General features: G+C 43.1%; 1 protein-coding gene across 1 annotated transcript in view; it reads right to left on the reverse strand.

The window, feature by feature from the left end:
• SEMA3C (semaphorin 3C) overlaps positions 1-26,745 on the reverse strand; it is a 145,138-nt gene that overhangs the window by 112,828 nt on the left and 5,565 nt on the right. The window contains exon 2 of the mRNA XM_079993655.1: positions 25,436-25,577. Within this exon, the coding sequence (XP_079849781.1) occupies positions 25,436-25,538 (103 nt within the window). The 5' untranslated portion in view covers positions 25,539-25,577. The remainder of the gene's footprint in view (positions 1-25,435; positions 25,578-26,745) is intronic.

Here is a 26,745-nt window from a genome sequence, read left to right on the forward strand (position 1 = left end):
TGCCCACTTATCTTGGATTAAGCCCCACTATGGCCATTGTCACCTGCTGACAGCTTCTAGAAGCCACAGGTGAGAACTCAGTGCTCAGTGGTGGGAATCAAAGGTGGACAGACTATCCCAGAAGGAGCATGACATGCCTCCCACCAAATGTACTACCCTTCCCCTAACACCCCATAAATATTTGCCACCCACTCACTCAAAAAATATTTGCAGGCCCTTTCAAGCTCCCTCCCTCCCTCCCGACCCCAAACCCCACTCCTCAAATTGCCCAAAAATGTTCAGTGCATCTTTTGAAGGACATGAAATTTCTGAATAGCTCTCACACAGGAAGACCTTGAATGGCCCTTGTTACCCAGGGTAACCTTATTTTGGAAGCCATACAATAGGACGAGACTGAAGCTCATGGACTTTTGATCTTTCCCAAACTAGTTTGGCACATCTTTCATTATAAAGTTCACGGCCTTCCAGAAATAATATCGTGTCTGAAATGCAGCAGTCCAGTATCATTTTGCAGCTCTCCTGCCACCCGTAAATGTCGGGTGAGCTTGGAAAACTGAAGGAGTTAGAGGCAACTGAGTGGGAATCTGCCAATAGATCTGGCAGCTGAAACAGATCTAGGCTAAAGGTCACAACCTACATTTGTGAACAGTGTGGAGTAGACAAAAACTAAAGTTGTCACTAGCCCATTCTGGTTGCCTGGTGCCACAGCACAGTAGAAGCAATGCATGACTCAGATCACCTCAGCCATCCTTTGAAAGTCTGAGTTTTTCAATGCAATTCTCCAACCAAATACTGCTGTACAAAAATGCATATACTAGGCTAAGTTTTGTATTAAAATGTTTATGTTTTAAAGTATTTTTATTGTTTTATTGCTTGGTGTTTGCTACCTTGGGCTTTGGGAGGAAGAGCAGGATATGCATTTAATAAATTCTATTACTGCTGCTACTACTAATGATAATAATAATAATAAAATAATATATTTGTGAAAATAACATAAGAAAATGCTTATTATGGAAAATTTCTTGCAAAAATGTGTATATTAGGGGAAATTTCATACACAAATGTGTATATTTGGATAAAGTTACACTAAAATGCTCCAATGACTTTGGGGAAATCAATGACATGTTGCACGCATGCCTAATGGGTCCAAGATGTGGAGGAACTAAAGGAAGTTGGTTGCAGATGGATGGACTACATTACCCTTGGAGGTCCCTTCCAACTCTAAAGTTCTATGATCCTCAATATCAACCATCTTGGGCACTATGGTCAGCAGGGAAGGTCTTGTCAATGGTGTTGCTGCTGGGGGTTGTTCAGCTGGTGCTCAGCTGTGATGTTGTGGTGCTTTCCTGCTTGTGGACGGCATTCCCTAGGGATGTGTATCTGTATCCCTTCTTCTTAACATTTCAGAGGAATCTACAATAATTCCTGATCACTTAGGCATTTGATGGCTGAAAGAGACTGTTCCTATAAACCTTGAGATTTTTAGCTTTGAGGATAGGTGGCTTTTGTTAAAAGTTTTCAATGTGTGGGTTTTTAAAAATTGTACTGGTTTGCTATTTTGTTGTTTACACGCATAAATCATAGTCCAGCCAAGTCGATGTAGCTGTAAGATTAACAGAGAAGAGGAGGAGGAGGAAGAGGAGAGATGCCATGATCAGAGGATCTGATCACATCTTGCAGAAATGTACCGATGCAGGACAGAGAAGCCTTATTCTGTAAATTCAGGGTGAATCACCAGCTTCTCTTAATATGAACCCAGCAAATCCTTCCATATATGGCTACATACAAGGACAGGCCCACTGAAACCACAAGACAAGAACGTTCCTTTCAAAGAGCTTCCCTTAGGCTCTAAACTGCTTGAAATGTTTGGCAACATGCACACATTAAAGCTGCCACATGAAGCTTGCGTTTACAAGTCCACCGTACGGCTTGGCGACCTTGACAGACCACACGGTTCAAATTTCCATGCATCAATGGTTCTTGAATGATTCCCCAACCCCAAAGGGGCAGACAACAAATAAGCTTTCTTTCTCAACACAAGGTCTCCCTATATTCTATAAATACTTTTGCTTCCTGTATTGCATTTCACTGTATTCCACAAATTAAAATAACCAACACACTGGGCTAATGTTACAAAAGGGGTGATTTCCCCCCCCCTCCACCCGTCCCTTTGTCATCTACATGCTGCACTTTTTACAGTTCTCTCTCACTCCTTCCAGTGACCAGGGGCTCGTCCACACTTCAAGCAGTTTCCCACTTGACCTGCACTTTCTAGGCATGGATCCAAGTGGTTTCCCCCTTGACCCGCTCCTCCCCCAAGGAAACCTCACTCTTAGGTGCTAAATTGGAGCAAACATCAACCCGGGGAAAACCTGAATTGCCATTTTCTCCGACGGAGCTCTATAGAACACTTCTCCCCAAGAGAAAGCAACAGGACAAGAGGAAGTGTGGCTGAACCCTAGGAATGCAACAAATACACACAACCACCAAGGATAAAATGCATATCCACAGCTACAGAGTTCAGATCTCTTAAAAGTAATAATAACCCAACTAATTAGTGTCTTCTTGTACAGGATGTTTCACTTTTAAGTCAATTGCACAGAACAACACAGGAATAGACAGGTTCAGATGATGAACAGCAAATGATGTGGATTTAAGCTAATCATTGCTTGAATAATTTCCCGTCTTGAAGCAACTACTAAACAATTTCACTGGACAATCCGAGTGAAAACAACCATGCTATTTTCAGAGGCAAGAAAACAGTTCTCTCCATTCATTGTCTCCATGCTGCCCCTGACTTTGTAATTGTTTATTATGATTTCTCACTGTTACCGTAATCATCACCCCCCTCAATTTCACAGAGAGTCTGAAGAACAGAAGCTGAGCAAGAGAATGGATGCCAGCAAATATGCAGTCCTGTTCTCAGACACTAATGGATGTCTGGCAGTTGTTAAGTAAAGCCAGAGTCTTCCTTTTGTGTCGTCTCTTTCTTTCCTAACACATTTCAAGGACACAGGTTCTGCTCTGACAAGTGTGGGTAAGCATCTGATCATCTTCCAAAAACTTTCCAGCAGAGTCTAAACAAATTTGCAATGTTACCACCCTTCCTTTTCAACCCTGCTCTCCTCTGTTTCCCTTGCCTTCTGTTCCCAAGGACACACCTAATGAAGAAGATTGTTCTCCGGGCATACAGCACATCCATCAAAAGAGGACAGGAACTATTTGCTAATTAGCAAACATGCTTTCATTGCCAGTACACATAAGCGTTTGGTGGTCATTGTAAACCAGAGTGCTGGACCAGGTGGGCCCAATCTAGCAGGGCTTTTCTTAATGTTCTTTAAAAATACTAGTTTATTTTAGGGCGACCTTGCACATTCCTTTACTAATTTTTAATGCCTACACTTAAACCCTTATGAAGAAGATGTAAAGATAAATAAAGTCTGCTAAGACCTGCCTCATTTCAGGTTCTATGCACAGTTTGAAAGCTAGAAGGCTGGATCCTGATCAAGTCAGATGCCCTAAGGTTCTATGGAAATCCATAGCACCAGTTCTCAAAGTTGGGGGGAGACTGGAGAGATGTCATCCCACTTCTTTTCAGGTGGAACTAATTGAGTGTGACGGCCTAACTATCTCATCTTCTGTTTTTCTCCCACTTTCTTCAAAGCCATCCCACTTTGGGCACTGAGTGGGTCTTAAGCCAGGAAATGGAAGCTAAGCATGTCTAACTCAATAGGTCATCCAACCCATAGTCTCTTCTTTCGTCTCTGCTTTTCCATTTTCTGAACCACTACCTCACACGAACAAGAAGACAGGAACAAGAAGGCATGGCAGCTGGGAAAACAAGATGACTCTGAACTAGGGGACCCCAAGTTAATTCATGAAAGAAGATAAATGGTTGGGCTTGGGCTGATGTTGAGGAATACTTTTTCCAGTGTAAACACTGGTAACAATTCAGCCTTCAGCTTCATCATTTCTTATGGATGTACTATTTAAATATTGCATCTCATTAATATGATATCATTCCTGGTTCTTTCTTTTTTTAATGCTTATTCTCTCTCTCTCTCTCTCTCTCTCTCTCTCTCTCACACACACACACACACACACACAAAGTACCTCCAGCTTCATTGGAATTTATTACACTAGGTAACACCTGCTAGGAGCCTTCTATCACAAAGCTTTCAAAAGCAGATGGGAGCACCATGCTAATACCCTTCAATGACTCTAGGATTTAAACCTACATCCTCAGGATTAAGTAAGATCAATTGGAAATGAATAACTCTTTATTGCAAATAGCCCTACGTAATTCACCATATGGAGAATGAACCTTCTTCGAAAGGGGGATTCTACATCAATCCATCATTTCAGACAACACTTTCACACCCTCTTTGTACAGATTTACTTGGGGCTTCTTCTTTTTCTCTCTCTCCCCCGCCTTCCCAGTTTTATCATCCTCATATGTTGTGATGAAACATTCCCTTCTTTAACCCAGTCAGTAGCAAAGCTGTAATTAAATTTCAGTGCCAGCTCCAGTTTTGGGGGATCTTTGGGCAAATTAGCCTAGAAAGTCCCCCTCACTGACTAGCTGCTCTCTGTGTGCATATCCACAACTGACTGGGGAAAGGGGACATAATACTGCCCAGGCATTTCCTAAACCACAAAAGCCCCATATACAGGTCAGATTAGCAGAAACATTTGTTTGTTGCACACATTAGTCACTCAGTTAACGCAACATGCTCTGCCATGAAGAACAAGTAAAAATTATTTTTTTAAAAAGAAAATTGACCAAACACAAAGAAAGAGAGCCAAATATCACAGCACCTCAAACAATGCAAGCACAAATAACAGGCATCCCTTTGGTATCACTGCTATGGGGAACTGTAAAGACAAGGACCCAAAATGCCATGGGTTTTCCCTTTTTCTGCCCATGAAGAAAGATATTTATGTATGCATTTATTTATTTACTTGCTTACTTACTTACACTTCTGCAGAAGAGCCCAGAGTGATAAATGCATCTCAAATATGAACAAGTGCTGGTCCCTACCAATATGATGTTATCGTTGCTTTTATGATTTTTAAAAAATCTTCTGCAGGGGGTGGGGAATTATTTCTCTTGATTCTGATGCCTTACGTAAGTATTGATCCGCTTTTAAATAATGGCTGGACCACGTCTGGGGAGCAGAGTAGATAGTAATAGGGGCTTGGGTGGGACCACCACAATCATTAGTGTTGGGACAGAAGTGATAGTGGGATGGTACAAACTATACCTTTAAAGCACATTCAAAATACCTCCCCCCCCCCCATGAATTATTTGAGAGAAAGAACATGTTTTGAATATGATTTAAAGGTGCAGTGTGGATACAACCTCAAGGGCAGCTCAGTAACTGATTTAACCCTGGATGCGTAGGCAGACCTGGAATGAGTAGATGAAAAGGTAGGATTACTCTCTCCCAATTGGACCCACACTGACATCCACTGGAATAGAAGGAACCTCGGACACACCTTACTTTGCCCAGAGTGCATTTGTATTCTAATTAGAAATTGCAAAGTTAAATGCTGTCTCCAGTTATTGTTGAGCGGGAGATAAAACTCCACCATTCAACTTGATCTTGTAATTACTGTCACTTCTCTGTGTTGTCATATGCTAGCCTGTTCATCAGTAAACAACCTTCTCTTCTGGGCCTACAAAATGAGTAGTTTAATAGTGTAACTCTATAATTACTAATTACTATCCTAAGCAACTTCTTGGGTTGCTTGTGCAGGTTGGATAGGCACTAAAGTTATTGCAGGGTTTTGTCCCAGATAAGCATATCTGAGATAAGTCGCTTGGTTGTCAGGCATCCATATTCCTGCTTCAGTTCTCCTGTCTCTTTCAAATGGTCAGCCTTGAGGACCTGAGCCCAGTTTGCTCAGATCCAGCCCTAGCAAATATGCTACACTGGGGCCCAATTTCTGTACATACATATTGCAGACATATGTTAGCCGTGTGTGCAGCATTCCTGCTATATAGTCACACATTGTTAAGTGCCGTTGATTGAAGTGGAAATCTAGTCAAATCAGATATAGCTGGAAGGCAAACGTCTAAAGCTTTAAGTGCAAATGTTTATTGTAAAAATGTGAGCTAATTGAAGATCATGTCTTGATGCTGAATGGGGATGAAAGCATGTATAACATAAACTACACAATACAGCTACAATGGAGTCTGCTACAGAGGGTGGCCTTTCAATGCCATTTAATCCCTCAAAATTTAACTTGCAATGCATTCAGTTTTTCTGTCAACAAGATCACCAAAATAGCAAAGATAAAATCCCCTCTCTTCCATTTGAATGAGACAGCTATCGTTGGCGACAGCACGATTTCGTCTAGCTTTATGTCACTCACGGCACAAAGCATCTTGGACAGCAATCTTTGTCAGGATGGAATTGTGTTAGGAAAAGAAATGGACACATGGGGCATTTCCCCCTCTTTGGGCTGAAAGGACCACGCTGTCTTGTAAAATAAACAGAATTGGCTCTTGGCAATGTGCAATATGCCAAATGTTGGATTTCCTAGTGGAAAGAAAGATCCTTTCTCTAACATACAAACAGCTGCCCTTAAGTAGTTAGGAGAAAAGGCTATTGTGAACACAAAACTCAGGGTAGATCGAGATTAATTCCAGAGAAGACAAAATACTGCCATGTTTGTAGGAACCACTCCAAACACTGGCTAGGACTGCCAGCTCTTGAAATAAAAAATCTGGTTACCTTGGTGGGGTCTGGAAGCATAGCCCATTGCAGAGGTAGCCAATGTGTTGTCCTCAGGCATGTAGCATAGGGGGCGGGGGGGGCATAGCCCCCGCACATGACTTTGAGGGGGTACAAACTAGGCGCTGCCATGCAGGGAACCCCATCCTGCCCTGCCTACTGCCAGGGGCCTTTGGGCCCCGGAGCCTGTCCTCGTCTTGCCGCCACATCCCCGGCTCCCTTGCTCAATGGTTGCCTGGCCAGAGTTGGGGGCATGCGCCTGCTAAGGGCCGCGTCGGCTAGCCAGGTTTCCCCCTGAGTGGGCGGGCAGTGGGCACAATGTGGTCCTGTGAACCCTCCATGCCCCACACCTCCCCGGCAGCATCGGTATCAAGGCTGGGCTGGCGCAGCAAGTTCTGTTCACCCTCCACACCCTGCCCTCGCTCCTGCTCAGCGCTGGCAAAGCAAACAATGCTACTGGTTGCCTCCATATGTTGTTGGAATCCAACTCCCATCAACCCCAGTCACCATGATCCATAGGGAGGGATGGTGGGAGTTGTAGTCCAGAAACATCTAGAAGGCACCATATTGGCTATCCCTGGTCCAATGCAAAAGCTGCCCCATTCACCTACGGACAGTGTAGCCAATATACCATGCCCAGTGGAGCTACAGCAGCAACTTAGAGAAGGTCGTTCTCTGCAGAGGCCCATAGATTGTGGAATGACCTCCCTTTAGAGATACAACGGGAACCTACAATATAGTTCTTCCAGTTGGTAAAATATTATTTATTCATGTGGACATGCCCAGGCACCTTAGCACCAAATTGACTGAACTCCAGATATTCCGCTGTCGCTGTATGCTTTATCACTCTTTTATTGCATTGGTTTTATTTTATAAATTGTCTTTTTTATTTTTTACAGTTAATGATGGCATATAAATTATTTTCAATCAAATAAATGAATGCAAGTAGAGTTATTACTGACTGTTCCCTGCTGAGTGAACATTCTGTGTTAAACCTGGTTTGACCTTTTGTGGTCCATCTAAGAAAGATTTTGCTATGTTCAAAATTATAGTATGTCATGTAGCTCAAAAATAATCATCAGGCCAACTCTTTTCTGAGCCTCCTACAAATTAAAGCCCATAAGACGCAATCTACAAAAGGGGAAATCCCAACACAGTATCTGGTGTGAAGGGAGTATGAGCATCTCAAATTGACCTTTCATGGCAGTGACTGACATTTTGGGCATGTATAATACTTGCATTATTCATATGGTCATCCTTGACCCCAACACTGCCTGTTGCTTAATGCCATGCATATATAATGCAAAGTTTATAGGAGTCAGATCAGTATCTTCACACGCGACAAAGCCAAGATTTCTACTCAGCAATTCTATGTGACCACACAGACAACCTGCCATTTCAAGATGCAATGATGATAAACTCACAAGCATAGCAGTCACACAGCCACGACAACTTTAAGCTTGCAGAGATGGTGCAAAACTGCCATCTTAGTCCTAAGACAATTTGCACAAGGCATGCCAAGTGGGAATTGCAGCCCCTCTAAAGCTTTGCAGGAAATGTCATTCATTCTGAAAATGCTATGCATTTGACTGAGGAATCTACACTGCGCCTTCCACGTGGCACTTACAATGCTGGACTACCCAAACGCAACTCCTGGCTCCACCCATATTTTATAATTTGTCCGTATTTCCTGGAAATTTGGGCACAAACACCGCCTCCTTTTCTACCAGTCCACATCAGAAGAAACAAGATAGTTTGGTTCAAACCCAGCTTCTTCTGTGACCTCACAGAGTGGTATTCACATATGTTTTTCTCAGAGAAGACGCACTGAAATTAATAGATCTAACGTCATTAACACCAATGGCTCTGCTCTGAATAAAACTTAACTAACTACCACCCACTAGGACTAGGTGGTCTTAGGCAACCAGCTTCTCCATTTGCAATATGGGTAATATAATACTGACTTGCTTAGAGAGTTGCTGTAAGGGTTGCAAGGATGACACATTCGCACTTTGCACACCTGAAAGCACTATATCAGTACTATCATCATTCACACAAGGCCAAGGACAGACATGCAGCCTTACTCCTCCACCCCTTCAACTTTTCAGTTCCCTAAACTGAAAATTGCCCTGTCACCATAGTACCCCATCACCAGAGTCCCTCCCACCGCCCACCTCAAACTTATGAATTCTAAGTGTGCAAGCCCCATGATATTCTTGTAAAGAAGCTGGTAAAATGTGGACTTGACTATGCTACCACTCAGTGGATTTGTAACTGGCTGACTGACCGAACCCAAAGGGTGCTCATCAATGGTTCCTCTTCATCCTGGAGAAGAGTGACTAGTGGGGTGCCACAGGGTTCTGTCTTGGGCCCGGTCTTATTCAACATCTTTATCAACGACTTGGATGATGGACTCAAGGGCATCCTGATCAAATTTGCAGATGACACCAAACTGGGAGGGGTGGCTAACACCCTAGAGGACAGGATCACACTTCAAAACGACCTTGACAGATTAGAGAACTGGGCCAAAACAAACAAGATGAATTTTAACAGGGAGAAATGTAAAGTATTGCACCTGGGCAAAAAAAAATGAGAGGCACAAATGCAAGATGGGGGACACCTGGCTTGAGAGCAGTACATGTGAAAAGGATCTAGGAGTCTTGGCTGACCACAAACTTGACATGAGCCAACAGTGTGACGCGGCAGCTAAAAAAACCAATGCAATTCTGGGCTGCATCAGTAGGAGTATAGCATCTAGATCAAGGGAAGTAATAGTGCCACTGTATTCTGCTCTGGTCAGACCTCACCTGGAGTACTGTGTCCAGTTCTGGGCACCACAGTTCAAGAAGAATACTGACAAACTGGAACATGTCCAGGGGAGGGCAACCAAAATGGTCAAAGGCCTGGAAACGATGCCTTATGAGGAACGGCTAAGGGAGCTGGGCATGTTTAGCCTGGAGAAGAGGAGGTTAAGGGGTGATATGATAGTCATGTTCAAATATATAAAAGGATGTCACATAGAGGAGGGAGAAAGGTTGTTTTCTGCTGCTCCAGAGAAGCGGACACGGAGCAATGGTTCCAAGCTACAAGAAAGAAGATTCCACCTAAACATTAGGAAGAACTTCCTGACAGTAAGAGCTGTTCGACAGTGGAATTTGCTGCCAAGGAGTGTGGTGGAGTCTCCTTCTTTGGAGGTCTTTAAGCAGAGGCTTGACAACCATATGTCAGGAGTGCTCTGATGGTGTTTCCTGCTTGGCAGGGGGTTGGACTCGATGGCCCTTGTGGTCTCTTCCAACTCTATGATTCTATGATTCTAAGCCATAAGAGCCTCATGCTGCAAATCTCATCACCTTGGATCTCATCTGTGTGGGCTTTAGCTAGGGGTCTAGATGTGCTGCGATAAGAAGCTGAACTCAGTCATCCCACACCCTGAACTCAATCAACCCAAGATGGGAGGTGTGGGGACTGCTTTGCCATTCACCTCCCACTAAAAACAAAAGGGGGGGGGGATTGCACACATCAGTTTCTGATGTAAATTTATGCTGTTGTTGGAAGAGTGTTGCCAAAATGAGAGGGCTTAGGCTATGCCATGCTCACATCCCAATCTGCTCTGCAAGTATAACCTCTCCAGTGGAGCATGAATGCCGCCATACTGTGGGAGTTCTGCCAGCTGAGCATCATTCCACTGATGTGACTCCATCTCACAGGGGAGCTCTCACCATCTCCAATGCTTCCTAAGGCTGCTCAGCCAGTATAACTGTGGTGTCAAACCTGCCCCCTAAATGGTGCTGTCTTTCTTCTTGTACATACCATGCTGGTATCTAATGCATCTCTGTCTCGATTTTCTTGCAATATGGGACACAGATAGAGAATTAAGGTTGGACTTGCATGCCTTCATGTCCCCAGGGCACCCATCCCAGTAGCTCCAGAAGTTTCAGAGGAGATGCAGCTCAAACAGTCGCACTGGGGCCCATAAAATGAGATGGAACAGAGGCACTTTTCACAGTTGATCACAATGTTATGGTGCATGATTAGCACTTCATAAAGCACATAATGTGTCTTATTGTGCATGATCTGGAAATGCTCTCCATCACTAAATCCAGACACATACCCTGAATTAAAAGACAATAAAGACTTACTAAGGGATGCCTTTAGTCTTAGCAGTAGGTTGCATGCATTACAGAAATGGTGCATTGGAAGCAATTAGAATGAATTCTTGCTAGTGGCAGGAAGTGGGTTTATAACAGAATCAGCTTAAGAAATTCCAGCTGTGTTCGCATTAAACACACCCTCAAAAGATCTAAACCCAGGATCAAGTTTTCCATGCCAACTAAGCCTTTATCAGGCCTCTGAAAGTGACTTTTTGAAGGAACGCCAGCCATGAAAACAACTTAATTGGTTCATATGAATAAAGGCGGCAAATGCCACTTTCCGCAATGACAGTGCTGGCATTGTTTCCTGCTGACTTGACATTTTGATTTCCAAGAATGCCGTGCATCTGTACAAACTCCAAAAGACCATTCCCTTTACTGAAATGAGGACCAATTGGTTAAGTTGGGATGATGACAACAGGATGACGAAAAGGCTTTTTATAACACTACATGGTCAGAAAGTATCAGATTTGGACAGGGGCAAGAAATCTAAAATACCACAGGTAACAGCTACTTGCATAATCAGCATTCTGTAGAGTAGGACACAACAGATTGCATAGATGGAAACATCATGCATTAAAGACTCTTTTGTGCAGTGCTTCAATCATCCCATGTGTGCACCTGGGCACAGTGGCATCATGCCTAGCCCTGACCTGGTGCCAAGCACAGAGTCCTTGGAGGATGAACCTGACACCTCACAGGTCAAGGACCTTGGAAAGGAAGGCTTCTCAAGCCCAATGCTGATGTTTCCTTTGAGGAGCCCTCTGAGTTGGTACCCTAGTAAGAACCTCAGTACATTGTAGGAGTAGAAGGTGGAGCTGCCCCACAGTTCACACTTTTGGAACCAAGACACAGCTATTCTTCAATATTCATACATCTCTGAATTTTGCAATGTTGGTCTCTGTAACAGGGAAATGCACACAGAAATGCATACATTAATGAGAATAGTACACAAACATGCATTATAAGTTAAGTTGCTTACAAAAATACATATATTAGGCAAACAGATGCAGCATTGGGGTGAATGTGAAGACTGGTCAATGAAGGAGGAAGAGAAGCCCAAACTAACAGATTTTTTCCATCCAAAATAATGGAGAATAGCCGAATTCAGATGTGGGGAAATTATTCCTTATTCCTACTCACAGTAACAAAGATTAGCTACTCATCCTACCCTTGAGCCAATTATTATTTCCACTGTAAGACTCCAGACTGGAGCTGTCAGAGTTCTTCCTTTTCCTCCAAGCAGGCAGGCAAATTGAAGGAGTGGCTGACCCAAGGACTTGCAGTGGGGCTTTTCACTTTTGCTGGGAGCAGTGAGCCTCCGTAGCACAACCTAAACTGCTTTTGAACTTCCCTTAAGTTTCAAGATCAGTTTGCCATGTGGTGTGGGATGTTGTTGGTTTAGAAAGTTAAGTAGAAAGCACAGCTGGGGTTATGGATCCAGATGCACCATTCTCTGGATTGTGCGTTACAAGTACATTTTGCTTGGGTTTCTGGCAGCATCTGATCAGGTCCATCAGCAAGATGAAAATCATATGTTTCTTCCCTCTTCCCCACTGAAGAGGTCTGTGATGTGGTGTATCCATTGCAAGCCTAGAAGACCAGTGTTGATCTAACCACATTAAAAAGACCAGATATATATTGCTTTATAGCTAGACAATCTGACCCAACCAATCTATCAGGGTTAAACCATCGTTAAAACCACCTAACAACATGCTGGATTTAAATTTGCAAATCTCATTCCCTTGCTCATTTCAGCTGGGCCACAAGCAGAGTAGCAGCAAGATTTATGCAGATGTTCAAAGAAGGAAAATATCTGCCAAATCGAATCTCCATCTATCAGATTATTCTGCTACTTGCAAAAGCTGCTGCCATAACAAACATTTTTCAAAAATATGAAGAATAAGGGAACATTCATCACAGAGCCATGTTCAGGGTCAGGGGGAGAAAGAAAAGGAGCCGAAGAAGACCACTTCATCCACATGAAAGATGAGGTGGTTTTATTTCCATTATTCTTTTGGAAACTCCTGGAATATGAAAGTAATGAATCCAAAGCCTGAAAGAAATGATTTCTCCAATAACAGACCACAGAAAACACTGAAGAGGAGAAAATGTAGAGTTTTGAATGTTAGCATAGTGCATGCAGTATGATGATAAAAAATAAAGCAAGTCTTTGTAGGATATATTAGGTATAGGTAAATTAGTAAATTGTTCCTTTGCCTATGGCTCAATAGCAAAAGAAGTAAAGGTAAAGGATCCCTGGACGGTTAAGTCAAGTCAAAGGCAACTATGGGGTGCAGGACTCTTCTCTCCTTCGATGCTAGCAGCTCAGTCTACTTGAGGTGGCCCAATGGAACTCCTATATGTTGTTCTTCCAGCTGTCAATTTTCTGCACAGCCTGAGTTATCCATGCCTTGCCACTTAAGAATATAAAAGGAGCCCTGTGGGATCAGAACAAAGGCCCACTGAGCGCAACATCTGGTTTCCCACAAGGGCCTTTGAGATGCTTATGGGAAACCCACAAAGGTGATATGAGACCAATAGTCCTTTCTCAGTGATGACTTTTTTTAATTGAGTGGTTTCAATCATGTTCACATGAAACTCCTGTTTTGAAAAGTAGTCCAGACCCATTTAAAGATAAGGAACTCTAAGAACGAAAAACATAAACAGTTAGCACCTGGGCAGCAGACTAAGCAGGTATGGGGATCACCTGGTTACAGTCTTCCCTGGTATGGTGAGATACATTGTATTTCTATTTAAATGAAACAAACTGTTGTGACGTGGGGTTTGTGATTTCAGCTCTCTTGACATAATATGCTGGAGACAGTTCTCTAGTAACACTTCTTTATTAAAGCAACAAGACTGAGACCTGAGGAGGGGAGAGCTACATTTATAGGGACAGGGAACTAGCTAGAAAGGATACATTTTGGAGGGAACAATATCAGGCAATCACAGTCCTGCCTTTTGGAGGAAACCAATAAGACAGAGGATCCAAATACAGCAGCTTAAATGAACCAATAGTAGCTGTACCCTCTGGAACCAAAAGGCAGTTACTTTACCCTAATGCAAATACAGACAATAATAATACAGATATAAAATCCTTTGACTCAATACACAACACAAACTAAAGGGTTTTTTTAATAGTTTTTTTAAACTGAAGTGTCATACTCCCCTTCCAACTCCTTTCCATTTCAAAAGAAGCTTGCCTTAGAATTTGAGGAAAAAGAGAGCCACTGTTTCAGAAACACAAGCTAAAGGTCCCTGGAGCAAAGCACAGTAGCACTGGTCTTTGGATCCTAGCCTACAAGTGTATAATGTTGGATATGCAGAACAAGGGATTCTTATATAGGAAATTCATGGGGGACCACAGATCCCCCTCCCTGCATTACATGAATCTACCCTCCATTATGCATATGATCAGCCGTAACTGGATCAGTATAACCATGGCCTGGATCCAAAAGGGACCTGCATGAGCAAAAGGCTCTTCTGTTAACAGAAGAGACAGTCTCAGATTTCTGCTTACCCCAAGAGGACATTTGAATGAGCACTTATACAACACCAATAGCAATGCCTTTTGAGCATTCGTTCAGGATGCCATAGTTTAAAAATCATAATTAAGTGACTGCTCTGAAAGATTTTTTTTTTTTCAAAACTCCTGCAATAATAAATTACATTGTTTACTTGTATTTTTCAACAAAAAAGATAGGGAAACGTAATCAATTTGCAGACTTATGGCACCCTCTGTAATTACAGGTAACACACAGTTCAAACCACTCTGCAGGGAATATAATATTCTCTCAGGGCTGTGCATTTCAAGTCATTAAAGATGTCTCCTACTGGAAAGTTGTGCTTGCCCTGTGGTCTGATCTTTACTGCAAGATGGTCTGATCAGCAAGGGAAGGGGAAGGTCTTCAGTTCAGTTTGCATTTTCACATGAAACTACCTAATCTGCACTGCCTGAGCCAATAAGTGAATTGAAACACAGAGATAGCTCAAAAATTGCTCTTTTCCAGATTTTGTGATCCAGTTCTTCAACCAAAACCATACACTACCTGCACATTAGTGAAAATAATGTACCAAACAAATTTATATTGGGGGAAATTGCTTGCAAAAATGCTTGTGTTAGTTCAAAAATGCATATATTAGAATTCTGCACAAAAATGCATATGGGTTTTTTATTTTGTAAAGAAAAATGCAGATTGATGAACTAGGTGAACTGGACTTAAAAGTTGGAAAAATGAGAAAGCAACATTGGCAGATTTTTACATCCCCAGTACTGGCTTACAATGCCAGCTGAACAGGAATGTGTTATTTGTCACATAGAGCTGTGTGTTTTTCCCTAGGATATACACAACGGCTTCTGTGGAAGTTGTCAAAATAAGCTCTGAGCTCTTCCAACATGTAGACTTTTGTGCCCAGAATGTCACCGTGAACACCTCCTGCTGTGAGGCATTTATTACCAATGTTCACAGTGTAGTCAGAGTGTTTGGATATTAGGAACGCCTCTGACCTTTGCCTTTCTCCTTTAGAAGGGAAAGAGAAAGAACTATTTACCCGAGTCAGCATGGCTTTTCGCTGCAAGGCCTAGAGCCTCAGACAGGGGGAGGAAATGAAGAATTCAGAAAAGTAACCGAGGTACTTGTTTCATCGGGCTTTCTTCACATTAGTCTTCTGGTCAGGCTCAGGAATGCCATGGAAACTCTAAATTTTCTGGAACTAAACCGTAAGTTTTCCCTGAGAAAAATGACACACACACACATACACACTCTTTCACTTACAATATCAGGATAGGTACTCAGGAACATAAAGCTGCAATCTAACCAGCTCCAGTGGGTTCTCCCAACTCTAAGGGTCTTCAGAAGGAATTCTTAAGGATGTATTGGTGCAAGGGGAGGTGGGCACCAAACAATGTTGAAAATGTTCTTCTATTTTATTTATAATCCCTATCCATGATGCCAGAAATTAGATCCCTGAGGCTCCTTGAGCAACAGCATGACTGTAGTTGTAAATCTGGAACCAGCATACATTACATCAGCTATGGGGGAACTGGAGACCTCCAATTGTTGTTGGACAAAAACTCCCAACTTCTCTTAGGACCATCAGCCATGCTGGATGCCCTTCAGCCCCAGCCAGGAACATCTATCAGCCACATGTGAATCACTCCACCATTCTGCGCATGAGCAGAATCCTAGCAGGATCAGGACGGTCATGGGCTTGGATCCAAAAAGGTTGAGCACAAGGGGAAGTCTCAGATTTCTGCTCACTCTTCATTTAATTTCATGCCACACACCCCATCAAGTGCAGAGAAGTTTTGGTTTTTTGCACCCCTGGGGGTTGTGATGTTGCTATGAGAAAAATGAGCTGGAAAAGTTGTTCTTGCGATCTTAGACGGCAAGTGTGTACAGGCAGACCCAAGGTGATCCCAAGCAAGTGTGCAAACACTGTGGTTTTGTTTTTTTAAAGGAATGACTTGATTTACAGGCTAATCATGCCCATTATTATCTTGATTCGGTAAGCAGAGCTATACTATGCACAGCTACAAAACAGCGAGACAAAGGAGCAGATTCGGGGGGGGGGGGGTTTCTTAGACAGAAAAGAGCTATGCGTATGGATTTTTGTACAGTCCACCGCTCTAGAAGAAGCAAAGACGAACGAGAGGGGAAATGGTTAGAACTAAATCTCCTGGCTAGAGTTTATGTGGATTCACTTGAGCCAGCAGAAAGCCACCAAGATTTTAACGGGAGAAAAATCAGATAATTCTGAAGATGGAGACTTCATGACACTCTGCAGAGACAGTAACAAAGAACGGTTGTCTGAATACACTTTAAAGACACGTCCTTAAAATTTAGATACAATTTTAATCCAAATATAAAGCTTACTCAATAAAGCAACATGCCTCGATTTAAATGTGCTTTTAAAATGACTATGCAATTTACAATATTCCCAACGAGCCATCAAAACAAAAAGAAATGTGCATTTTTAAAAACCCTTTATTTCCTTTACAGCTCAGCATTCTGATTTCTTTTGGAAGCAACTTTAAAGGGGGGAAAAGCTTGACCACAGTCTCCCTGACCTTTTCAGCAAAGAAAAGCTTCTACTGGCTACTGGCTTGCCATCAACACAAAGTGCCCCAAATAATCAATGAATGCTTTATGAGCTGTGGGGCAACATTAGCATTACAATGCGGGATTGTTTGGGAAAGAGGTATATTACTGTTGCTCAGGGAGATAAAAGAACGTCTCTCAAGGGTGAATTAAAAAAAAGAAAAGAAATAAAGAATGATCCATGGGGGTTATATTAAATCTTTCTTTAAGATGTTGACACTTGGGGAAAGTGCTTTCCTTTGCTCAAGTGACCTTCCCCGATTTTTAATTGCTTTTAATGAAGTGAGTGGGTTGCTTGGATTTTTTGATTTTTTTTAAATGCTAGGTACAATCCAGCTGAAGCCAAGCTCTTTAAAGTTCTCTTGGTTTCAATTCAGAGTCAGTAGCATTTTTAAATGTTTGGATTGTCTCACTGTTTGCTTATTTGACAAGGATAATTGTATAAAAATGCTTTCATATATTTAGAGCTGACCTGGCAATCGTTAACTATTTCCTGTGCAGAACTGAGAGCAAAGATAGAGCAGTAGGTGAAAAAGCTGCCCAAATCAAGATGTTGTGGATAAACACAAATGAAATGCAGGCTATGAAGCCAAGATCACGGAAAGGATGGTTTTCGAGTCCGCAAAACATTTGAAACTAGCCTGTGTTGCTGAGGAACCAATCAGTCATACAAAGGACCCAGGGTTCATATAACTTTTAATCCATCAATTTATTAATTTATTTAATCAAATTTCTACACTGCCCTTCATCCGAGGGTCACAGGGTGGTTTACAATATAAAGCAGTAGCACGCATACCATAGTAAGAAAAGAAACAGAACCCCCCCCCCCCAGTTTTAAAAACCATAAGATTATTTAATTAGCCAAAGGGCTGGGAGGAGGAGACTATATTTGCCTGGCATCTAAAGACATATAATGATGGAAACAGGCAAGGCCCCTCCCTGGGTTCAGCATTCCACAAATGAAGGCCAGTTCTTGTGTTGCCACCCTCCAGACATGGGACAGCTGCCCCCCCCCCCAATCTAGTAAATAAATAAGAATACTTAACTAGAAGTAGAAATAATCAGAGTATTTGAAATTGAAATGCTTGCTGCGGTCACTTGGATAATGTTGTGGCGCATTCTAGCGACGCAACTGACAACCCAACTGAGTGATAGAAAACTTGTTTTAGTTTAGATTATTTTAAAATAAGGTGATTTTGTAATTTGATAAAATATACTAGTTAACCACAAGGGAAGCAAAAAGGAGAGTTTCTTAAAGAAACGTATTGTACTGTACATTTGAGCAGCATGATATGACATTGTTCTCATAAACGCTGTTCTTACCATCTGGGCAACATTCTTTGAAAACAACTTAAATTTTTCATTTTACAGGAGACACCTGCCACTTTGTGTTCCAGAGAACACCAAACATGTTCCTTTTCAAAAGTCTTTCACAAAACTGTTAAAAGCGTCTCCCTTAACTGTTAAAAAAAGTCTCATACCCTCTGTGAAAATGGAAAAGAAAATTGCTCTTGGATTGACATTTTCATGTACACAACTCAGATCATGTTCAAGGAAAATCTTTGAACATCACTAATAGCTCTCCTCAATTTATGGCACAGTTACCGTATTTTTCGCCCCATAGGACGCACTTTTTCCCCTCCAAAAATGAAGGGGAAATCTGGGTGCGTCCTATGGGGCGAATGCAGGCTTTCGCTGAAGCTTGGAGAGCGAGAGGGGTCGGTGCGCACCGACCCCTCTCGCTCTCCAGGCTTCAGGAAGACATCCGCAGCCTGGGCAGCCCTGCAGGAGGTCCGGCAGGGCTGTCTAGGCTGCGGATAGCAGCCTGCTTCCCGGAGCGTCGGGCGCCCTGAAAGCAGAGCGCCCGGCGCTTCAGGAGCGCATCCGCAGCCTGGGCAGCCCTGTGGGAGTTCTGCGCAGGGCTCCCCACGCTGCGGATAGCAGCCTGCCGCCCGGCGGGCAGGGCACCCTGAAGCAGAGCGCCCCGCGCGCCGGACAGACATCCGCAGTGTGGGGAGCCCTGCAGGAGTTCACCGCAGGGCTCCCCATGCTGCGGATAGCAGCCTGCCGCCTGAGGCAGACATCGGCCAGCCCCACAAGTTCAGGGAGGCACAGCGCCGTTCCTCGACCTGGTTCGGTTTCCCCGACCTGCTTTTGGGGGGGAAATAAAGGAAAAAAAGTTTTCCTTTATTTCCCCCCAAAAAAACTAGGTGCGTCCTATGGGACGGAGCGTCCTGTGGGACGAAAAATACGGTAAAAGAAATCCAGCCTGTTCAAGAGAACTCCTTTTTCTACAATTCTTCCCACCTTTTTTCTTTGTCTCCTTGTCAATTACTATTTTTTGAAGGATACCTATATTAAGAGTGTTTACATCATCAATGTTTCTTAAATCCCAGGATGTCAACAGCTCTGTACTGGGGCCAAACAACAAGGTGAATCAGGGTTATTTCACCCCTCTCTAAGTCAAACCAGAAAATCAGTGTCCTCACAAAGCCTCAAACTGCCATGTGGTTCTGTACTCCCTACTTTTCTATACATTTTCTCTCTGTGTTTTTTCCTGTGTCTCTGCATTTCTCTCCTCTAGATCCATGGGCTTTGCGCAAGGTGAAGTGGTGTAAATACTTGCTCTGGGTGATTTATGTTGCAGTTAAAGCAGAGCTTCATTTTCCTAAGCTCCTGGGTCCTCTGGACCCTCCTTCATCTGAGCTCCTGAGCCCTTGGCCAGTGCCTGACCTGGCCAGCTGCTGCTGCTGCTGCTGCTGCTGCTGCTGAACCTGTGCACCACAATTAGGATTGAAAGAAGTGCTATTGGCTACAGCAGAACACTTTTTCTCAAAGTTAGTTTCAGCAGGGTGGGAGCGATACTGCACTGACTGGGTGGGGAGTCCCAAGGTTTTCTCCAGGGCATCAGGACACAGGGCTGGTGATCCCTGAATTACAGCTCTGCATCTGCCCAAACTGCAGCTTGCACCAGTTCAAACCATCATAGAGTGTTCTATACCAGTGTTTCCCAACCTTGGGCCTCCAGATGTTTTTGGCCTACAACTCCCATCATCCCTAGCTAGCAAGACCAGTGGTCAGGTATGATGGGAATTGTAGTTCAAAAACAGCTGGAGGCCCAAGGTTGGGAAACACTGTTCTATACAATCAATTCACAGTGCCTTTGTAGCTGATCATCCACTCCTTTAAATTCTGATCACTTGGGGAAGCCTATCTTTACATATGAATGTGTTATTGCATGACGAATATACAGTTCCCAATTTTTGTGGCTGTGATTTTTCTTCTAGGATAAACAAGCCCAAGTCCTCTGTGGTGTGCCAAACCTTTTTCAAAATTGAATTTCACAGATACACTAGTAACTGGGCATCCCCTCTCTACTGATACTCTATACTTGTACACAGATACAGTACAGATATGCTTAAATATGCAATGACCCAGCCAAATCTCTCCCCCTCCCCACCTGAGGCCTATCTGGAAATGCTGGTACCTTGTGCATCTAGCAGAATGGACCAAGGAACTCTGCCCAGATATTTCTGTTGAGCCAGCAAGTTTACTAACTTGAGTTGTTAAACATGATATGCTTAAGACATAAAACTTTGCTGGTTCAGGGCAAAATACTATGCAAATATAGTTCCCAGTGGCACCTACGCCAGTTGCCAGATGTCTTCTAAGTGTGCAGATGGGGATGAGGTGTCAGCGTTGGACAGGGGAAATTTGGGATCAAATCTCCACTCAGCCATGAAGCTCAGCGGGTGATCCTGGGTAGTCACAATCTCACATGATTGTTGCAAGGATAAAAGGGGACCGATGAACAATGTAAAGCACCCCAGGCAGTCAACTGCAAAGCTAAAAATATACTAACTCGGCTAAGTAGCTAGCAAAACAGACACACCTTGGGTTTGGGCTGAAGCACAGACACACCATGAACACTGGCAAGAACTGCCCTCTCATTGCCATCACAACAATGAGTCTACACAGCTCAAACGTTATGGAAAATGTAAGAGAAGAAGCTGTCATGGTGCCTAGACTTGACACCTTCAAGGTAACCTACCTTTCGCACAATGACCAGAACGAAAAAGGAGGAAACGAAGGGAAATTTGCTCTTTGCCCCTTGAAACTGTGCTTGCTGTTTGCATGTAATGAACAGAATTTATATAACAATATTGAGTTTGAAAGCATAGGAGTATATGAGGCTGCTTTACGTATACTGAGACAGACCATAGGTCCTTCCAGCTCACCACTGCCACCCTAACCAGAAGGGTTTGGGGTGGTTTACTTAAGGACATAAGACATAGGGTCTTTTCCCCACTCTTTACTGTTAAAGAAGCCTTTCTCTGGACTTGTTCCCTGCAGAAAATAAAACCAAACAGGGTCAATTGTACACCATTGTGTGGCTGCACCCTAATTTTGGAACCAGCTTCCCAGGAGGCCTTACAAGCATTACCGCACCCCTCTAAGCATGTTTTCAAAAAGGTAAAGGTACCCCTGACTATTAGGTCCAGTCGCGGACGACTCTGGGGTTGCGGCGCTCATCTCGCTCTATAGGCCGAGGGAGCAGACATTTGTCTGCAAACAGTTTCTAGGTCATGTGGCCAGCATGACTAAGCCGCTTCTGGAGAACCAGAACAGCGCACGGAAACGCTGTTTAACTTACCTTACCTATTTATCTACTTGCACTTTGACATGCTTTCGAACTGCTAGGTGGGCAGGAGCTGAGACCGAACAACGGGAGCTCACCCCGTCATGGGGATTCAAACTGCCGACTTTCCAATCTGCAAGCCCTAGACTCTGTAGTTTAGACCACAGCGCCACCCATGTCCCTCCTAAGCATGTTTACCTCTGAATTCAACTTAATCTCTGGTTAAGGGCATTTAGAGTTGCAGCCTGAAGCGCAAACATAACTCCCTTTTATTTTCTTGTGCATTGCAAAACTTCAAATTCCGTGATGTAATTTTCCACTTCCGTTGTCTCAGTTACCTACAGCACATTCCTATACATGCTTATGCAGAAGCAAGTCCCACCATGTTAAGTGGAACCTATGTCCACGTAAGTGCATAGGATTGCAGTCTTAGCTTTCTTTAGAAATCAGCTTAAATGTATTTTTAAGAGAATGGCCATTTGCAGCATTTTATAAAGGACATGCATGCATTAGCGGCTGTAAACACAAAAGGATCATTTTCCCTGCGCTACATTTCAAGCTGCATTTTACATTGCCGTACACCCCATGATTGGTTTCCCTACACCTGCAACTGCTGTAGATTCCTATTCAATGAAGCTGTCCTCTGCACATGTGCAACAGTTGTTTCAAATGGACACACCTCAGCTTCACTGCAGCTTACATTTTTTTAACCTGATGGAAGCTGCTTTGAGGGTAAGCACATCATTCAGAAGTATTTCTCAAGAAACAACAGGATACCTACGGACTGGGGCAAATGTCATTTGCACTTAGTGGGAGCACACGGCAGCTGGAGTAAACACTAATGTGTACACAACAAAAGGAATGAAAGAAAAAGATAAATATGCATTCCTGGGTTTCATCTAGATTTTGCTATCAGCATACAAGTCAGCTGGGGTGGCAATTTTAAGCAGAGAATAATGAAGCACAAGAGCAACCTTCTAGACACTTGGGTGACTGTAGCAACAGGGGAGCAAACAGCCAGTAATTAAAATGGAATGGGGGTGGCAGAGAACCTGAATGGATTGACTGACAGAAAGCCTGATCCCATTTATTCCTCTGGTGTTTCTTTCTGTTCCGTTTATTACCTCTGGATTTTCTTTTCTTTCTTTTTTTTCTTTACAAGCTGAATGACTCACACATTCATTCCACTTAACAAGTGGTTTGGATTGTATGGGCTGCTGCTACATGCGCTTGGCAGCTTGTGCTTTTAAAATTCGCCTGAATTTTGTGATCGCTGGTAATTCCTTACATGCCCCAGAAGATACACATGTAAAACAGAAATCCATACAGAAAGCATATTTGCTAGCCTTACGTTTTATTCACCCTGAAATGCAGGCGTTGGCAACAAAGTCGAGAGACACCACACTCTCACTCTCTCTCTCTCTCTCTTTTTTTTTTTTGCAGAAATACAGACAATTGACTACTCAAATGACACATGGGATCATCAGTCTATTGGCACACAGCCAACATGCTATTTGAGACCTTCTAAAGAGAATTCTTCAATGGTTAACACACAGCTAGACACTAATTATGCAGTTTTGCTCTGTAAGTGGGTAAGTGACAAAAATCAACAGCAGCGTTTGGAGTCTATCCAGAATGTGCAGCAACCCAGGCTCAAAGATGATGAAAGATTCAGTTTGCATCCATGCCCAACACAATGTTGATAGGAAACTTTCATATACATGTTTCCCCACTCACATGGACACCTGGGTCAGGATGACCCAGGCTGCCCACCAATATTAACATGCATTCAGCACACTTTGATCATACCAGTATACTCGCTTCCAAATATACCTGATTAGCTTCAAAGTCAAGTGAATCCATGGACATAAGGACCTGCTTTAGATCAAATGGGACCAGTGGTCCATCTACCTCAGACGTCCATGGTTCACTGGTCCCAGAAAGAGCTCTTCAGTGCTCTCACAAGTGAATGGGGATATTAACATTCAAACCTAACACTCCCACTTGGTTCAAGGTAAAGACACATTCCTTTCTGACAGTTCAGGATCTTTCACATTTAACATTTTACAGTCATAAAAGTTGCCACTTCAAAAAATGTGCTGGGTTTTGTACACAGATAGCTTCATTTTTCTTTTCTCAAAGCATGCAAACCACATGTTGTATACATATTTCTTTTAAAAAAACCTGCAAAGTAAGGGCAGTCAACAGCTGTTTTGAATTCTGCATTTGTCACTGCGTCCCTCCAAGGCTTTCAGGAAGAAAAGACCACATAAATGGACCAAGGAACAGCATGAACAAGGAGACCGGAGGGGGGGGGGATGATGACAACAGCATGAAAAACCCCTTCTAACATGGAGAAAAATATTTCCCTCTGAGCACAGGAGGGGGAGCAGCAAAAAATTGTTTTGAACCTCCCTGGGGTCTTCAGATGTAGGATATACAAATTTAACAAACATTAATAATATTTATTATTAAATATATGAGGGAAACTCTCAGCTCAGCTGATACAGGAGCAGATACCCAGATGCTTAAACAGTTGAGGTGATTTTAATCAGTTTTAGTATTTTAACTTTGGTGTGCTTTTAAGTATAGTTGTACATTTTTTCTTGATTTTATCATTTTACCTTTTTGTAATGCACTTGGAGGTTGCTGCTGCTGTTTTTTACAATCAAACGGTGTATAAATGTTATGAAATAAAAACCAAATGTGCAGGTGACCCTCTTCTCCTGCCCATACACTCCAGACTTGTGGTATCAGGCCAGCTGATGTTAAGTGGCACATCAGCAACATGGTGTGTAGAAGTCATATTGAACATAACGTGCAGACAAGGGGTAGTCAACATGGGGCCCTTCAGATGTTGTTGGACTCCTATCTACCCCAGCCAGCATGGCTGAAGATGGACAATGATGGGAATTGGAGTCCAACAACATCTGGAGGCCCAGCTCCCATTTACCGTATATTCTTGGGAAGCCACTGCTAACTGCAGCTTCCTTGCATATGTGCCTTCAGTGAAACACACAGATAATGAAGTTTGCCAAGTTTGCAATTATTTTCTATTAAAGGTAAAGGTTAAGGGACCCCTGACCATTAGGTTCAGTCGTGACCGACTCTGGGGTTGCGGCGCTCATCTCGCTTTATTGGCCGAGGGAGCCGGCGTACAGCTTCCGGGTCATGTGGCCAGCATGACTAAGCCGCTTCTGGCGAACCAGAGCAGTGCACGGAAACGCCATTTACCTTCCTGCCGGAGCAGTACCTATTTATTTACTTGCACTTTGACGTGCTTTCGAACTGCTAGGTTGGCAAGAGCAGGGACAAAGCAACGGGAGCTCACCCCGTTGTGGGGATTCGAACTGCCAACCTTCTGATCAGCATGTCCTAGGCTCTGTGGTTTAACCCACAGCGCCACCCGCGTCCTAATTTTCTATTAGGGATGTGCTACTCATACAGAGGTTTTATCATCTCAGAAGCAGCTCTACTAGCCGCTTGAAATGCCTCTCTGTATATCCTCCTGAAGGCATTCCCATTTCAAAAAATAAAAGGATCCAGTGAATACTCAGGATTACATTTGTGCTAAAGTACCTTTAAACTTTTCAAAGTCAAAGAACATGCCACCCTTTAACCTAAATAACCAAGCATGCTTTATAAACGTTGGTAAGATCAGACCTAAGGCAGAACATTAAACTTAGCAGATCAAGGAAGATAAAGCCATAATTTCCTTTCTTGCTTAGTTACTGGCGTAAAAGGAACGAAGACAATGTTCTACAATAACATTTGCCTAGGAATGTTTATCTGCTTTCTTACCATTGAATGTTAAGAACACCCTGGCCTGCGGCAGCGAAGATCCGTTTACAGTGCAAAAGAAAATAAACAGCCCAATCAACACTTGGAGACTTAGAAATGCCATTATCTTCAGATGCAAAATGTAATATCCAAGATATGAAACCTAAAACAAAGCACAGGGAGAGAGAGAGAAAGGTCACTGGAGATTCTACACATTTTGCAAGATACAACGTCCACAGTATGCAATGTCATTGGAAAGCATGTTTGTACCATTTTCTCTAAAATGAGAAAAGCTTGGCACAGGCAGCAGCAAAATAAAAAAGCACTGGAAGTAAAAAAAGGGGGGGGCTGCAGTAAGGATTAGTCTCAGTTTATTTCAATAAGGATGATTCCCACCTGCTGGAAAAATAATTACGTTAAATGTCAAGGCAGAGCAAATCAAGGCCAAGAGATCAGGTTTCATGAATGAAAACGTCTTGATATTTTTAGACCTGTCTTTACTGTGCTCCTTTTCAAACATATATATGTGTGTGTGTGTGTGTGTGTGTGTGTGTGTGTGTGTCTCTAAAGGACCTACTCTGCTTGAAGAGACCACAATAAAAACTTTGGGGTGGCGTTAGCATTCTATAAAACAAAGGACAGAAAAACGCCTCCAGGCAATGCATGCAGCCCAGTTCTGTCTGGAGAGCTGGAGCAGGATGACTAACTAAGGGCCTCCCCCATCTCGATGCTTTTGCACAGGGTACAAGTGACACCTGAGAAGGCTGGAGGCAGAAGGAGAAGATTCTTGGCTGGCAGGCTGCCTTTCACCCAGCAAAAGGCACCGGTTAAGGGGCCTCCTTCAGGATGCTTTGCCTCCCAAAGCCTGGAACTGGCACGGAAAGCGTGCGCTCCTATAAAGCCAACGAAAGGATGAACACGAACTTTAAGAGCACAGAGCTCATATACTCCAGACTTGTCTCTTGAGCAATCAGACATCCACTGTGGCTTTGGCAAGATCTATTCTTGAACTGCTCAGCAAAAGACCAAATGTTGCTTCTGCATAAATAACCCCATATCAGTGAAAACTGAACAGCAGAGCCATTTATCGGTGACAAGCATTCAGGCTACTATAATCCATAATCCATAATACAGATTATGCACATTGCTGGGTAACATGCATAATGAACATGCAGACGATACATGTTTATTGGGTGATGTACAAAATACCCTGTTGACTGGGCAGAATCCCCTATAGATACTGTCAGGTTTTGCATAGTCTCTGTCTTCAGGTGAATGTGCACAATCACTGATAGTCATTTGTTAGTTAACTAACCCAGAAATAAATACAG

Source organism: Podarcis cretensis (assembly GCF_951804945.1).
Source record: "Podarcis cretensis genome assembly, chromosome: 10".
In the NCBI taxonomy this organism is placed as follows: Eukaryota; Metazoa; Chordata; class Lepidosauria; order Squamata; family Lacertidae; genus Podarcis; species Podarcis cretensis.